At 45.4% G+C, this 17,128-nt stretch overlaps 2 protein-coding genes across 7 annotated transcripts in view; both read right to left on the bottom strand.

Moving 5' to 3' along the window:
• LOC119433579 (microtubule-associated serine/threonine-protein kinase 3-like) overlaps positions 1 to 8,911 on the bottom strand; it is a 285,069-nt gene extending 276,158 nt beyond the window's left edge. For both annotated transcript variants that reach the window (XM_037700825.2, XM_037700827.2), the window contains exon 1: positions 8,076 to 8,911. The gene's annotated coding sequence lies outside the window, so the exon portion shown is untranslated. The remainder of the gene's footprint in view (positions 1 to 8,075) is intronic.
• Positions 8,912 to 11,353: 2,442 nt separating this feature from the next.
• LOC119433581 (lysine-specific demethylase 4C-like) overlaps positions 11,354 to 17,128 on the bottom strand; it is a 67,394-nt gene continuing 61,619 nt past the window's right edge. For all 5 annotated transcript variants that reach the window (XM_049659008.1, XM_049659007.1, XM_049659009.1 and 2 more), the window contains one exon: positions 11,354 to 14,804. In XM_049659008.1, the coding sequence (XP_049514965.1) occupies positions 14,516 to 14,804 (289 nt within the window). In that variant the 3' untranslated portion in view covers positions 11,354 to 14,515. The remainder of the gene's footprint in view (positions 14,805 to 17,128) is intronic.

Genomic DNA, 17,128 nt, shown 5'->3' with positions numbered 1-17,128 from the left:
CCCGGCTTCCAAAGACAGCGGAAAGGATTTGCTTATATCCGACACCGCCACGCGCTTTGCCGTGTGCACCCCGTTTCAAAATCCCTGCAGCGCAGGCATTATGCAGCGGCACGCTAGTAAATGTCTGAGGAGTTACACCGTGCAGGCGAACGAACCACATGCGCCATTGGCTTTTGCTTAATTCCACTGTACGTTTCTACTGGTGCCAAATGTGGATTTAACGGAGCTACGCAACAACCGGGATCCCTTACGCCGAGATTATGAGATGGTAATCTTTTGTTTCAAGAACTGCTTAGTAAAACTCGTGAGTGCTAGTAATTACGAGACACTGTATGGCTCTAGAAACGTGCAACACTCGTTGTGAATTAGCGTGTATACATGAAAAAGAATGTCAATTTGTACGGTGCTGCAGCGAGCAGAAAAATTAGCTAAGTTCACTGCTCCCTTGTAGATTCCCTAATTATAAACATAAGACAATTTTCTCTTCATAGAATCCGAGAGAAGGGCTTGCTGCTTGATTATTGAAAATTTCAGAGTATCAGCTTGAATTGTTTTGTCCCTTCTTCGGTAATGCGTGACCAAGTATAGCCATGAATTGCCAATTTGAAGTAATAATAGCTCATGAACTGTTCATCAGAACACAAAAGAACTTCGTGTAGATGATCAGTACACTGTAGCCTAGAAAACCACTAAATATTGTTGGTCTACGTTGAAACAAGATTCATAAACTTTTATTGTTTTGTCCATTTTTATTGGAGCCTATATGCATTTCTAATTTACACGCAATATCTCTTCCTAGAAACCTTGTATAACGTTTCATTTAAAGGCACAGCAAACTTCATTTTGTTGAACAGTTTTGCCGGAAAGGCGGTACAACGGAGGCTAGTACTGCAAGAACGCCGTTTTTTGCTCACGCTGTTTTGATCGCCGTCAGGTAACGCTTCAGGCTAATCGATAATACTAAATGTCATTGGAAAGCGCAGAAATTGAGCTTTCTAATGCAATATGGTTGCAGGCAAGCTTGAGAACGCCATAAATAATTTACTACAGTATATTAGTAACTTTTCCACGAGTCAGTTTCGTTTCTCAGGAGTTGACTGGGTCGTGACGTCATGACTTCGAAGGTGGCCGCGACGTTTGGCCAACTCCGATAGATCAGTGTGACGTCACAAATTTCTAACTAATTTCTGCATATTTAGGCTGTCGTGGCCCAATAGAAGTTGTTGAAATTTGCTACATTTAGACTTTAGCTCTTGTGGGATACAATTCAGTATACAAATTTAAAAAATGATGAACTTACTCATAAAAATTTAACTAGATTCGCGCACGCGTGGTCAAAATTCATGACACCACGTCGAGCCGGTGCAAGAATTTCAAGGCAGCATCGCCACCCGTCTTGGGAGCCTGGCCTCACAGCTCATCAGCCCAGAGAGACACTCGAGCTCTTCTGGAGTGCCTGAAGGCGACGACAGACTTTGGTGCCCGTCTTTAGATATGCTGCACCTGGCTTAGTGCATGTGAAAGTGCAATCAAGACTTATGTCTTCTCTCTCTCTTTCTTTTACTCCCCCTCCCCACAAGCAAACTGGAAGAAGTCTAGTTAACCTCCCTGCCTTTCCTTCTCCCCGCCCTCTCTATCTCTTGTTTTGCATTTCTGGCTTGTCAATCCTCCTCTCACGGTAAAAGTGCTTCTTTTTTTTTTTAATTGTAGGAGCCTTAAGAATCTTAAACCAATTAGTACAAAAAAATGAACCCCGCAGCTCAACGAGCATTGCAACCTGCCTCTCCCACAAATGCAGAGAGCGCTGTGAACTTGTCTCGCACAAGGCTTGCACCATGCGAAATGGATAGCGACATGCAGCTGCTTGATGCATGTTCCTGGCCAAACAATTGGCCAACTAGCCCAGCAAAATACCAGTAATGCAAAGCCGACAGTGCCAGAACAATGGCTGACCAAATATTTGCAGACTTATAACAACTAGCATTCACAATTGCACATAAATTTACAAGGCATTGAGAATATGTGCCATGAAAGACAGAGGCTAGGAGGAAATGAGAAATAGTTGGTAACTGTCAAAATGAATAACACGGAAGGCACAGGCTAGATTTTATATAACTCATCTTGTGGCAAATTAATAATCTCCTATTATGCAAACATCACTACAATGCATACGCATTGCATCTTCGTGAGTGCAAGTCACACACAAATACAGCGTTAGCAACTTCAATGACAAAATAAATACTACAGGTATGTAACACACGTGTAGTGGGAAAGGGAGAGGAGGGGTAGTGGTTTCAAATGTTTTTTTTTTGTTTGTTTGTTTTAATAAATGGCAAAAAGTGATGCTTTGCATTCTATGTATGTCATCATCATGAAAGCAATGCTGTCAACAAAGGCATGTCAACAAGCGCTGCACAAATTAAAACAAGTGAAAGGTTAAGGCAACCTGTCAAACAAGTGAAAGATCAAGGCAACAACAATAATAATAGAACAAACCTAAACCGACTGTGTATGGAAAGTTACCTTGGCTACATAGGGATGTCAAATTGAAGATTACTGGCATTTATGCGTCACGAAACAAAGTATTACTGCAGTATACCACAAGTTGCCACACTAAATCAACCTAAATCATGGAAACAGGACTTTTCTCACGTAAACATTCCAAAGATGCAGTAAGTCAACATATAAATGGGGTGTCCAGTGTAATTTCACTGTGGAAAAAAAAAAAAGTTTCAACCACATTGATGCGATGATGTATTCTGGAGCAGAAAGTATTCTGCTCTGAACAGTGGTTCCATGAAGGGCTAGTAACTTTTGGCTGTACTGGCTTGAGTCAATGGGGACGTAACTAGCCAGTAAATAGCAACTCGTACAACTAGCCATGCAGGCTGCAATAGTTGAAGCCCATCTTCACATTGGGCTCCATTTCATGCTTAACAAGCAACGGTGCAGGAGCTAGGAAAGTGTTACGGTCATAAAAGCCTCACTCCGCACAGTTAGCAGTGAAGTTCTTTGTGATCTGCGACGCCTTCTACGGAATAGCTACTACATGTGTTACAATGACCGCATGTAAAGTTACAAGGCTACATAAAATTATGCATTATTTGTGCACCTGGGTGCATGCAAGGAGCAACATACTATGCTTCGGTCACGATTGCAGGAAGTGTGCGTTGGCCACTGGTCACAGGAACGTGTCACGCCCATCTTTAGGTGGTAAATAGGTTCAGATCTGCGATGCTTTCCATGTAGATATGTCACACTTGGTGACATAAGAGTGTGAATTAATATTACATGAAATTACATGATGCAAAACGACATCTCTCTAGCATACGTGAAGCACTATTTCTTGGTAGCATTGCCTGCCGTGCATGAAGCATAGGCATAACTGAATGTTTGCCAAGTAGTGCTACACAGCAGGAAACAGACCAGAAGGCCTACCCTGAACCATGAAGCCAGTGATCTAAGGTTTAGCCATCATATGTATCAAATGGGTACATGTAAAACCATACTGTGAAATAGTTTGGTAAGCTTGAGCCTGCTATGGCTATTGCTTACGTGCATAGCATGTAAATGTCTTCAAAAGGACACCCTAGCTTTAAGCGAACTACGATGTCTTAATTCAAATTCACTAGAAATTCAGTTACGATCTCACCAGGCTGCTGATCAGCTAATTTAACCCCGTAATGCCCAACTTATAATTTTTTCTACACCAAGTTTAATATCTCAAAATTATTAAGTGTAGGAAATTTAACACATTATATAGCACTAGAAGCATTTTTGATACACAAGAACGAGTTTTCAGTTGTAGCTATTTCAACATACAAATTAGTAATTGATTAATTACTATTAGGTCATTACTCCATTAAGATTCTACTTATTTTTCTTGCACAAATGTGTATTCTATGGCCATAAATAAAGATGAACAAGCTATAATTTTCCTTTATGTTGGGCATTAGAGGAGTTTAACTAAATTTGTTAGTTTAAAAAATACAGTTTTTAATTAGTGTCGGGGCAGGATTCTGAATCTTAGCATGAAAATAGACAATGTTTTCCACATTTCAAAGGAATCCATGCTTGAATAAAGATTTGTGTAACAAAATGAAGAAAAAAGGGGTGTTGCATATCCATAAAGAGCACATATTACAGAGTGTTTAAAGCAGAAAAATCACAATATAAAATTGACATTTATATGTACGAGTGCTCTAAAAGAATATATATTACATTTGATATATTTCATACTATATTTGATATATTACACTATATATCAAATTATATAATGAATAGCATATTTCCTATATCATAAAGTATATCAAAAAGGTCTATAGTGACATGTGATACATCAAAGTCTCCCACTTTGGATTCTCTAACCGGTACGGTTTACATATATCTTCTCTCAATTGATTTTTTTTTTTTTTCGAAGGTAGAGCTACGTTTTTTTTTAATACATTTTGTGATTTTCATGAAAGTTCTTCAAACATTTCACAACCTAACTGAAGAATCTGCATCGAAAAGTCCATTTTAACATAGAATTTTCTTTTGAACGGAATAAGATTCATTCAAATCAATTGAGCAGTTGCATATTGAAAGCCATTCTGTGTTTTATATGCTTCAGAACAGGCAGGAGGGCCCAAGACAAGCCCTATTTGAAAAATTTGCCCTTGCACAATGCAATAACAAAAAGAGAAATGACGCACAGAATGATGTATCGCAGCAGCAAAGAATGCAGCCAGCATGTAAGGTCGCAGACAGGCTGCAAAAACCTGCGCGCGCACCCCCTGTCATCTCTCCTACAGATGTGGGATTTTTTTAAAACAAAGAGCAAAGCTAGGCAAAATAAACACTCTCAATGAAAGCCTATGTGAATTCCTCATGCACACTGGTCACAGATAAAACCAGCGAATACTGGTGATACTGTTTAGTGTAACATCACACTTCTGGCAGACCGCAAGGATTGTAAGAGTGCTTCCCACTTATGAGATTACGCTCAGTTGCACAAGAGAACAAATGGAACTCGGTGATTGCGTTATGTGGCCAGTAAAACATGCTCTCATGATAGGACCTTCCGTAAGACATGCTCGTGACAAAACACATTTGCCAGGATGAGGAAAACCCACCATTAGATCCTTTCCAGACAACAATCAATCAACTCAATTCAGTGAAGTTCTGAATACAAGGAACAAATGCCCTAGGAACTTGCTTCATCTGCACCTATGCCAAGGTGCCAGGCAATGCATCATGGAAACGTCCTCTTTGTTTATCATGCTGTTGTGCAAGAATGCACACTAATTCATCACATTTAGTACAGTACACAAAAGCATCTGAGCCTCCTTGCAGACTGTTTTGTTTCCATCATTTATGCCTATATTAAGCCTTAAACCTTCATAAGCACAATCTATAAATTAAGATTAGCTACATAATTGATTAGGTCCCAGCACAGAGCCGACATTACGATAAGTGGACTTGCCTTCATCGCGGTCATGACGTCCTGACGAAGACCAGGCCCCTTGTTGAAACATTACTTGCAGGCTGCGACTTCCCCAGTTCATGTGCTGTTAATCAATTCAAGTGTCCACATTCCGTTACCCCTTAGTCTCATTCGGACTAAATGCATATGACATTCAGCAACTTCTAGAGGCATCTCAAAGACACTATTCAGAAAAGTTAGTCTGTGCTTTCTGGTCAAAAGATTTTCCAGGAGCTTGCAAATCTGCGCACGCGCTCCTATCAGACGGCACGGCACGATGAAGTGTGAGCTACTTATAGCAGCCAGGGTACCAAGGAAAACAACCATTTTCCTATCTGCAAGGTTGCCACACGCATGAACTATGCATTGCCTCCCTGTGCTGCTCATCTTGAGATAGCTGCGCAAGTGGCTTGATAACAATGAGCTGACTGCAACAGCCAATGCACGCAGTGCGTGCTGGAAACAATGCACAGAACACGTAGATCATTCTCTTGGTAAAAGTACATTGGTTCGATCAACAAAAGGGGTTAACACAACGGAAAGCATACCGGCTTGCAATAGTTTTGTTGTAGGTGGGTTTGCTTTGGTTTTGTCCAGGGCAGTGCAATAGAATGACCGACTAGTAGAGAAACTGACAAACAAAACCTTCGAACACTGCACTCTATTGTTTTCGCTGAAGCAGTGGCCCCAGCACAGTGGCTAAAGCAGCAGAGATGATGATGTTGTTCCTCTGCACAAATGGCACATACCCACCGTGTGGGATCCTCCAAGAATTGGGTGGTTTGGAGAAAATGGATGAAAAAAGTTTACAAAGAAAAAGAATACTAGAAGATGTATTCTGGTCAGTGTTCAAAATGGAACAGTCATCATGCTAAAGTGAATAGAAAAATAGGTAATTAATTATTATAATTGACCCTTTTCGGAAGGCAGCTGATTGGTATCAAGAATAGTCTCCATCACTGTGCAAACATTCTGGTGGCTGTACCCTAATGTGGAAGCTTCAAACGAAAGCAATACGGGGACGTTCATGATGAGGCCAAGCATAGGGACCTCGAGCACCCTTCTCCTTACTGAGGAAAATCGTTGGTATACAAGGAGAAAGTCGTAAATTGTTTCTAGTTCAAAGGAGATGCTGCCAAACCAGCCGTGTGTGTATAGAAATTTCGTGTCGGGATGTGGCAGCGTAGCCTCGTTAGTGTGACCTCCAATTTTCTTGTAGGACAGAATTTACAGCTCCAAGAGAATAGTAGGTGATGGTAGTCAGAATGCGAGGCCAGGCTAGATTTATGTAACTCGTTCATCATTGTTAATATTTTAAACCTAGCGGCAGTGATTTAGGCGGTTGGGGGAACGGCAGAAACTAAAGGGCCACCCACAGGAGCCTTTTGTAATGAGTTGGCACACTCATTCAAAGGCAAACCTTTGTGAGGTATGTTGTCTTTGCATCTTCTTTCTCACACTTCACATATAACCAAATGAAAAACACATCAATATAGCATCTTGGTGATATTGGACTGAGGCGCAGCAACAAGAGGTTATTTGGGCACAGTTGGGGAAAGGGGGCGGGGGCACCTTAATTCTGAAACATTTTCAGTACTAGCTTGCGTTTGTGCATGTTTACAGTTTCTCAGGGTATCATTACCTTAGCAGCTGCAAATCAAAATTAATTACATGTACCTAGCACACTAGAAGAAGTGAAGATATCGGTTCCCGCTGCATACAAGATAAAGATGCTAAGTCAAGCTGTTCAACGACACCTGCCACGGCTGCAAGTGATTGCTGGTGCGATTATGCGGCTCTTAGCTAGGTCGTGCACCCTCAACCTTGAAGCCTACGGCCGTCGTTCGTCCAATTAGCGTAGGAATTAATGACCGCAACCGAGGCTGCATCTGTAACGTCCCACAACGCTCGACACATCGCCGGCAGATGACGACAACAATGAAAGACCGATCGCGAACGACTGTGTTCCTGAACAGACGACAGCACGTGAACCACGCTTTGTAACGTGCGCGTTGCTTGAATGCATCACGAGCCCGGGATGTTGCGCCGCGGTCACGGCCGACGTACTGCTCGCGGGGCCAATCATGCGAAAAGGCAAACGTCTATCGGCGCGCGCAGTGGAATGAATGGGCCGTGCAATCACTTTCGATCGCGATTCTTCGCACTCACATGCCGACGATGCCCGAGATCGCGTAATACGAGCTGCACTTCCGTTATACTCACCCAAGCTCGCGTAACCGGATGGACGTACGTAGTAGTACGGCTTGATTGGTACCGAGCGGGAACAACCGCGTGCGGGTCTCACGTTCGGTGCGTGCGCAGACTGCACTGCTGGACGAGCAGAAAGGCCTGCAGTTTTAGATCGCGATACGGTCGGGATAACCTGCATTTTTTTTTTTCTTGCTGTTGGCGAGCAGGGCGAAAGGACGCATAGCTCGTTATCGTCTGGACAGGGTACACGCATGCAAAGCACTCCGCGGCGCGACAATTGCGGCAGCGGCCGACCCCACTTCAACTCCCGCGCGGGGACAATTTATGCGAGTTTCAGATACAGCCAGCCGCCGCTGCTCAAAAGAGCCCAAGGGGCTTGGAGGCAAGGAAACATGCTCACCTGACTCCGTCAAGCACCGCTGAAACTTGTTCGAGGCGAAGGCCATCGTCGAAGCAAGTCGGTCGCGCCGTCAAACCGAGAGGCGAATGAAAAATTCCGGCCGGAACAGGAGTAACACAAACAAAAGTGCAACGAAAGAAAGCACACACACACACGTACAGCGAAGGAGGGGAAGCCGAGCGATCGCCTATGTTGCGCGCACCAAGCAAGTTGTCGGTTTTGCTTTCTTTTCGTTTTCAACTCTTTTCACTATCGCGTACTTTCCACTGTCGTTTCCGCCACAGAGCGTTTCCGTTCACGTCTCGGTCGGTGCAGCTGGTCGGTGGGATAGTTTACCACTTCGAAGACGGCGCTAAAAAAACCGCGCTCGCTGTTTATTGCACGCACGGCAGCGCGTCGACGCACGGCGTTCGGTCATCGAGGCACCCGAATGTCGCACGGAGCACGTTGTTCCGGCTCCACACGAGAGCGGGAACGACCAAAAGCACATGTTTACCCTTCGACGTGGTCCGTCTTGTCTCACCCACGCATATTTAGCGTTGGCCGCGATTTCGTGAGGCTGCAAGCAATCCCGAGTTCGCGACGAGGCAGGTAACCACAACACTCGTGCAGACGACGACGGCGGTCCAAAGGTGTAGCAGACGATGTCCCTCGCGGGTTCACCCGCTGGTCCGTAAACAAAAGGCTCGCACCAGATTAGAAAATACTTGGCACGCAGCACGCGTCTAGGTAGCGCGGCGGAGGCGGGCGAACAGAAAACAACAGCTCGCAGCAGCAAAAACACGGCAGAGCTAGGAGCGCGCCGCAGCCTCCTGTTGGACCACAGCCATGATTCACAAGCTTCATAATCGCGCAGGACACGCGTTGCATCGTGGGATACGCAGCGCCCCCACCATTTCACCCCCTTCTCCACCATGAGTGTACTAGATTGGGGGAGTGGGTCCAACGAGGGCTCTGCGCTGAGGCATGTTTTATTGAAAATCAAGGTAGCGCTACCGTCGCTTTCTTTCGAACAAGCGGCCCCGCTCGCCGGCCGGACTTTTGTCGCCTCGGAGACCCTACCGCAGCTGCATGGAGCTTTGACAGGCGGATACTCGGTGGCGGTAACACTGAGATTATTCCCCGCCCAAATATAGTAAATAAAATGGAAAAAGAGCGGCGGAAAGAACTCAAACGATACAACAACGACAGTGCGTCGAGCAGACGACTACTCAGCTCGCGAGCTCGCCTCAGCCAATGAGCGCTGCCGAAAGAACCGGAACCAACGTTTATTGGCCGGGAATTAAAAAAAAGGCGATGGCAGCGCCGCCATATTTTCCGCGTTTTTTTGCTTCACCCTTGGCACTTGCTAAGGCGTCCGGTGGACCCACTCCCCCCATTCTAGTACACTATAGAATACTCCTCCTATGACCGTAATCGCAAGTTCTCGCTCTCGTCAGCACCTCCATCCCTCCATATGTCCACTCTCAATTTTCAATCAAACGCAAAAGGGCCTTACCAGCAACACTTTATTGTTAAAAAAATTATTTCTTTATTGTGACAGTAAAAATGTTTACAGATTGTTTGTACAGAATGTGCTTACTAACAGGTTTTTGTATTTTAGTAGGCTCCTAGAGGTGAAGAAAATTTGTATTTTTTTTTACTTGCATTGCATTTGGATTGAATGTTTTGCAGATTACTAGCATATTAGGTGGCGCCAAAGACCCAACGTATTTTCGGCTCTCGCAATCGCATTCGGCGCATTCAATCATGCAAAAACATAGCCTTTAAGATTCGCACTTTAATTCAGAGAGCGCCCCCTATGGATCGTGGATTTGGACACCATGTATATTAGCGTACAGTGGGTGCAAAGCGTTTGTGTACAGCATAGAATCAATATAACCACCTATATATAAAAAAAAGCTCGCAATCCTAAGCATTTTTTATTTTTCTTAATATGGTGGCGTCATCTAGTTTACGTCTCTGCAAACGCATTCTTTCATCCACCCATAAATGTTACGCAAAAACTTTGCAAGTAACCATCGAATCTGTGAAAAATAACCGGCATAAATTTTAAACATTGCTCGCACATGTAAATGCTCGTGAGCTCGCGGGCTGAGTAGCTGTCGTCTGCTTGACGCACCGTCGTTGTTGTGTCGTTTGCGTTCTTTCCGCCGCTCTTTTTCCGTTTTATTAACAATAGATCGGTGGGGAATAATCTTAGTGTTACCGCCACCGAGTATCCGCCTGTCAAAGCTCCATGCAGCTGCGGTAGGGTCTCCGACGCGACAAGCATCCGGCCGGCGAGCGGGGCCGCTCATTCAGGAGAAATAGGGTGCCTCGATGCCAGCGCCAGAAAGCGACAGTGGCGTCACCTGGATTTTCAATGAAAAAATGCCTCAGCGCAGAGCCCTCGTTGGACCTAAAACCCCTCCATACGCGGCGGTGGCGCGTGGATGGAGGGGCTTTAGTTGGACCCACTCCCCCAATCTAGTACGCTCATGGAGGAAGGAAACCTCTTCCTCCATGAGTACGCTCTACCCTGACGTCACGTTTTTGAAGCCGGAAGTGCAGCCATGTTGGTGTGCCTCCCTTTACGCCGCTTTTCCTCCAATCAGGTACCCAATTCTAGTACACTGTAAATCAGGGGTTCTGCGGCTCGCTGGAGCAGATGAGTGCGAGCTTGCATTGTGACGAGTCGCCGGAAGTGTGTGCTGCCGACGCGCGTTAAAACAAAACCTACGAAACTTCTGTAGCAGTTTTAGTGAAGCAGACGCGCTCCTGTGTTTTCCCGTGGCATCTTGAAGACGACGACGAAGACCCGCGACGTGATTGCTTGAGTGTGTTGCTGGTTGACACTCAGATCCAAAACACAACTTTCAAGCTTACACACCACTCAGATTTTCTCGCGAACAAAATGTGCTGCGAGAAAGACGCCGGCGGAAAACTCTTTTCAGAGGCCGAGAGCAGCAACGAGTTTCTCAGGAGCGCGGTTGCAACGTTTATGTTTGGGGTACCAGCCCCAGTGCTCCTTTACGAAAAACAGCATGTGACTTAATTCCGCCACACTTTCTCCGACACGCCCGTGGTGGCCGGAGCCTCTACTACGCTTTCCTTCTTCCGTGCTTGGCGATAATGTCACAGCAACGACAGGTGGCGCCACCGTCCCAGGACATTTTTTTTTTTTTTTTCGTGTGTGTGTGTGTGTGGGGGGGGGGGGGGGGGGGGGGTGTTGATAGATTCACTATAACACCATATACTGATGCATTCTCTACAGCGATTTGAGACGCACAAGGCCATGCTATGTACAACACGACTTTTATTTGGCTGGCAAACAATAGTACAAGCCAGAATAGGGCAGGCATTTATAAATAATCTGTCATCAAACACGATAGAGAAATCTTCACTCAAAACTATAGGGGTGACAAAGATGTAAAATGTTATACACGGATGTCTGCTAGTTAAACAACAGGATGCTCGGAGTGTACATTTTCTGAATATGCAATGTCATGGCTCTGGGCTAACCTCACGGCTTTTGTGAAAAGGAATTCTTTCTACACATGCGATATGCTTCTGTACACATGCTTGTTGACCAAACACTGTTTAAATACCACGCATTTCGGACACAAACGCACACACATTTAACGAGCCAAAATTCATTAACACAGGAAGTACTCTGCCAAATGACGCAACTAAAGAGGAAAAACTATATTTATAAAAAGCCACATTAACCACAACACAATGAGAAGTGCCACAGAAATCAAGCTTAGGATGTAGGTACTAATCTTGCCAAAGAAAACTTCACACTTCATGTATGCCACCATGCTTCTACAATAGATTACACATTCCATCAATTCACTCAAACGAGCAAACAGGCACAACACTGCATTAAAGCATGCCAAAATAACTGCACAAGAGTACAAGGTACAATTTTCACAGTTCCTTTTTGTAGCCTCAAATAAAACGCACCACGCTAGTGGCTCATGGGAGATGCTTTTACAGTTGCATATAACTGCACATGAATCCTATCATTATGATGCTCACCCTTTTAGAAATAATTACTAAAATCCCTACAATACATTTGCTGTTGAAAAAGCAAGCAGGAGAAAGGATGAAAGCAATTGCAAACGTTCCACCATATAAGGTGATAAAACGCTGCAAAAGCAAAAAAGCAAATGTTTCTAAAAGATAATTCATCTAGAAGCATGCTAGAATACACAAAGCACGAAGAAAAAGTATAGCATCAAGGTTCCAATGGGGGGCCGCAAGACATTGTAAAATAGTTGAAAGGAATAGAAAAAACATAGCAACACGAAACACGCTTAAACAAAGAAACAAACCCCACACTTCTGATTGCATACCAGTAACAAACAAAGATAAAGAAAAAACGAAAAAGCCATTGAATACTGTTTGGAAACAAAAACCAATATTCTATGCCCACCAGTGTTGCAATGATGAGATCAAACATCCAAGAATCTGGTCAGAAGAGAAACCAGCAAAAATGAAGCAACTGTGCCACGGCTGTCAGCTTTGATTAAACGCTGCACTTAGCCAGCATTTTTTTTCTCATCAAAAGCACTACCAAGTGATGTTTCCTAGTGCCAGACACTCGCATTCATAAGCCACAGCGACGAGATGCCACGGACAAGGAAAGCACTTACTGCGAGCGCCAAAACTCGTTTGGCTTTGATGGGACACACGGATGTGAACAGATGGAAGCTGCAGACACTGCCTTCTCGAAATACAAAAACCAATGAGCCAGTAGCTCAACCGACAACTACGTTTTCGACAAGTGGCTTGCTTCTCGAATCATGCTGCCAGCAACCTTAGGATACATCAACTACCGTATCAGATGGCTTTGATCAAACCTACATCCAGGTTGCCGGGGGCCCTTTAGGTGGTAGTGAGCATTAAAATATTGTGAAATGGACAATTGTGGCCAAGGCAATGCAACATAATGAAGACACCATCTTGCCCAATCATCCCGATAGCATAGCTTACAGGAAATATTTAAAAGAAAAGAAGACAGGTGAAGGAAGACCGAGTTGACAGAAATGAACTTTGGGCACGTCCAGGAGCACTCGCACTCCAGGGGGTTGCCCAGCAGTTGGCTGGGCAACCCCCCCCCCCCCCCTACTCTCATGCAATGTAAGAACCTGTGGCTCTACATCACATCAAGCAACCAGCGACACCTCCTTCTCCTCCCCTAAACGAACTCTCAGGCTATGAGAGAATTCTGAAATTATATTTAGGACATTGCATTTTATGAAATCCTCATCCAAGGGCACTCCGATTCGTAAAGTGCTATTAAGTGGCTGCACACAACTATGACATTATCTGCGCCGACTGCCCCAACTGGAAACTACAGGCTCTGAATGACTTACGACTAACCCTATTTGTTTTGCAACTTAAAAATACCGTAGTTGTAATGCACTTAACGGCCCCGCTAAAGCGTATGACAAATTGCAGACACTCATAAATGAGCAAATTATATCAATGAGCAAATCTTACCCTTGCAGACACACCTTATAAGCACCACTCGTATTCCTGCAGCAGTTTGCGTGTCTTCCGAGTGCACCCACTGTATCTGCACACTAGACAGCTGTCAGCGTGCCAGACATTTTTCTATTGCTACAAATCGACATTCGCACCTGCCCGGGATAGTAGAAGTAATCAAAATGCCAAATTTCTTTGCTGCCTGAACCTACAATTGAAAACTGATGGTTGCCATCTTGATTCCAGTCTGCACACCCAGGGAGCCAATTTGTTCACGTTTTTGGAAGGGCTCTCTGCATCACAAAAACATCTACAGAAAGATGCAGAGCCGAAGAAATGACGAGTGCTAGCACAGCCAATTTACAGCATCGATGAACCTCAGAAGGGGGATGTCTTACTGCTCACCAGGCGACGGCCTCTGTACACACAGTGGGCAACGCATCGCTTTCAGCATGCTCCTACCGCAAGTGCCCTCACCGATGGTCAACAAGGATACACACCAACACTAGTACAATGGAGTAGCCGTGGGCGATGGGACTGTGTTATGTGAAGAGCCAAACCTGTACAGTGTTGCCCCCACCCCCTACCTCAAACTACTACTTCTATAGACAAAGTGAAAATGTGGCAGACCAAGCACACAGCACAGTATCACACAAGTGGGTAATGTTCGCAACGTGCACATCTTGAGAAACTGGTTCATTTGGAGCAATATATGTGTTGCGAGTGCACATAAACACACACGTTTCCAAGTTGCAGTTGTGCTGCTATGCCTCCCCTTGATGAATACACACTGCAGTGGGCTTGTGTTTCAGGTCCAGGACTGCAGCCGACACTTCAGTTCATTATGCAAACGAATCTTTCGCAACCACACACATGCACACACACACAACCACACAGTATTCTTGTTCAGGCCTCAGTGGTTGCCAATGTTCTCGGGCAACAACACTCTTCTCAGTGCGTCGTCATCACCGGCAAGATGACAACTCTTGGGCGGTTGCCGAGACAACGGTGGGCAGCACAGCGACGTGTGGTGGTGTGCTCTCCCTCCGCAGGTAGAGAGGTGGGCAGCGGAGTGGCTGCTGCTGTTGCTGCTGCTCGGGAGACGCCGATGACGACGCCGATGACGTGCTGCCAGATTCTTCAAAGGAGCAGGATGTCATCATCGATGTAGCGGACGTTAAGGGCCCGGCGGCGACGACCTTCCACCGGCTGTTCTTCGAACAGGTCGATGTGCTGCCTCTCGGTTGCTTCAGACTGCAGGTGGGCCGAAGCCAGTGACGAACGTCGTGCGAGAGAGCAAGTCAGATTAGTTAGCGCAGCAACGTAATGCAACTTCGACAGTGCTTGGCCAGAAGTGTGCAGACTCCCTTCTAGTGCCATCAGATCTTACATAAGCCAGTGCCAGAGCAGAAAAAGAACAGTAATTTCACCAGCAGCACCTCTGCCACAGAGTAGCTCTTTTACAATGGTCCCTTGCTTTGCAATAACAGGAACAGATTCATTTAAAGCCATACTCATATTGAATGGTGGTAGCTTAATTAATGTCCTGAAACACAACATCACTACGAGACTGCGTAGCAGTCTTTGCATTTCCCATCCACCACATTAGTGTACTGAACCCATGGCCTCGTGCACAGCAGCATAATTACATAGCCACTGAGCTACCACACCAGGTGTTTGAGTGCTCAACCACCTGAGCATTTTCTCTTAACCGATTAATGGAGTTCCACGCTGCCTTTTTCTTTTTTTCCTCAATGGCTGAGCACACAAATGAAGGACAGCTTTCCCTTAGCGATGACAACAGCAAACTCACCTGCATCCTCATCAGGATGCGCAAGGACGTATTATACCCTTAGCAGTGCATGCGGTTTGATTTTTTTTTTTTTTTTTGCCACCATAATATGAAGCATTTGGAACATTGCATACAGGATGTCTCCGGAACTACACACCACTTCTGTCGTTCCCCGCAGCACTGTAGGGGCTACGAGGTGTTCTAAGGCTGCATTGTCTCGCAGCCCATATAATGCTGGCAACAAACAATTAAAAAAAATTATGGGGTTTTACGTGCCAAAACCAGTTCTGATTATGAGGCACACCGTAGTGGGGGACTCCGGAAATTTGGACCACCTGGGGTTCTTTAACGTGCACCTAAATCTAAGTACACGGGTGTTTTCGCATTTCGCCCCCATCGAAATGCGGCCGCCGTGGCCGGGATTTGATCCCGCGACCTCGTGCTCAGCAGCCCAACACCATAGCCACTGAGCAACCGCGGCAGGTCAAACAATTAATGCTAATGCTCATAAACTGAACGATGTAGTACCAACAAACCCCAGTTGAAGCCTTACTGAACAAACCACCATTTACCATGTTTTTATTAATACAAATTTTGAAGTTAAGCTCTTGACTGTGGCAACAAAAAAATCTAGTTTATTGCAAACAACATAGGTTGACACTGCCTCGTGCAGTACCGCTAGAAGGCTCTGGCCTCATAGCAGAGAGGGGAAGTGCACGAAAGAGGCAGACGACTTCAACCTCAGCTTGCTGCAATGAGTCTCTTGCAGCTGCTACATAATGAACCAACTACGATCGTGGGTGCAGGGTGTTGCTGCGTGCATGGGGCAGACAAACAAACTACACGGACAAATTCTCAGTGGTGTATGCTCGCGCTGCCAGACAGCAACGTTCGTAGCCTCCACAGTGCTGCAAGGAACAACCGCGATGAAGCGTCCACGAGGCATAGACTACGCTACCCAGACTGGCACACTGCTCATTCAGTTCTTATGAACACAGGATAAATTTTAAAAAATGTCTCCTCGAAGCTGACGCATGCAGCTGACACTGCACCTCTTGACCACAGGTGCACAGCAGCAGTACCTGGTAAATCATCGAAGGTAGAAATTGGCATCCACGTAACAGTTAGCACAAAGTTAACAAGGACACCCATACCAGTTTCTCAGAAGGAAAGCTACACCTCGAGTTCTAGTTTAATTTGGCCTTGCCCTGTAATCAGCTGGGAACCCAGGACAGACTCTGGAAAGGGGTTGATCACGGGTTTTATCCCAGCTTCAATCCTAGGACCAGGAAAAGTTTTCTTTAACTTCAGAACTTACGCTTTTCCTTTATAGGTGGATGCCAATTTTCCCTCTCCCTAAACTTCTTCCCTTTTGCGTGTTTCCACAGAACTGATTTGCCATTTTCCCCGAGTACCTGGTGGAGCTTGTCAGTGCAGTTCAGAATAATTCCACAAATGAGAGACTGAACGGAGAAAATTGTGGATGTTTAGGCCTGTTGGTTCGAAATCTTGAAATATTTCAGTGCACAAACACACAGGCAGAGAGAAAATTAGATGACAGTGGGCTTCTTCGATTTTCCACTTCTGGCTACCCGCGGGCTGCCAGAGCCAGCCAGAGCGCCTTCGTTTTTCTTGGGTTACTCCACCCACCGCGTGACGCACTTCCGCTGCACGTTCGTTTTACTCGGGCAGGACGCTTCTGGCTACCCGCGGGCTGCCAGAACCTGCCAGGACGATTTTGTTCTGGCTGCTCTCTGGCAAGCAGACGACAAAAAGAGGCGATGAG

The sequence above is a fragment of the Dermacentor silvarum genome, chromosome 11, assembly GCF_013339745.2.
Source record: "Dermacentor silvarum isolate Dsil-2018 chromosome 11, BIME_Dsil_1.4, whole genome shotgun sequence".
Classification (NCBI taxonomy): Eukaryota; Metazoa; Arthropoda; class Arachnida; order Ixodida; family Ixodidae; genus Dermacentor; species Dermacentor silvarum.
This window is presented reverse-complemented; position numbering and strand designations above follow the sequence as displayed.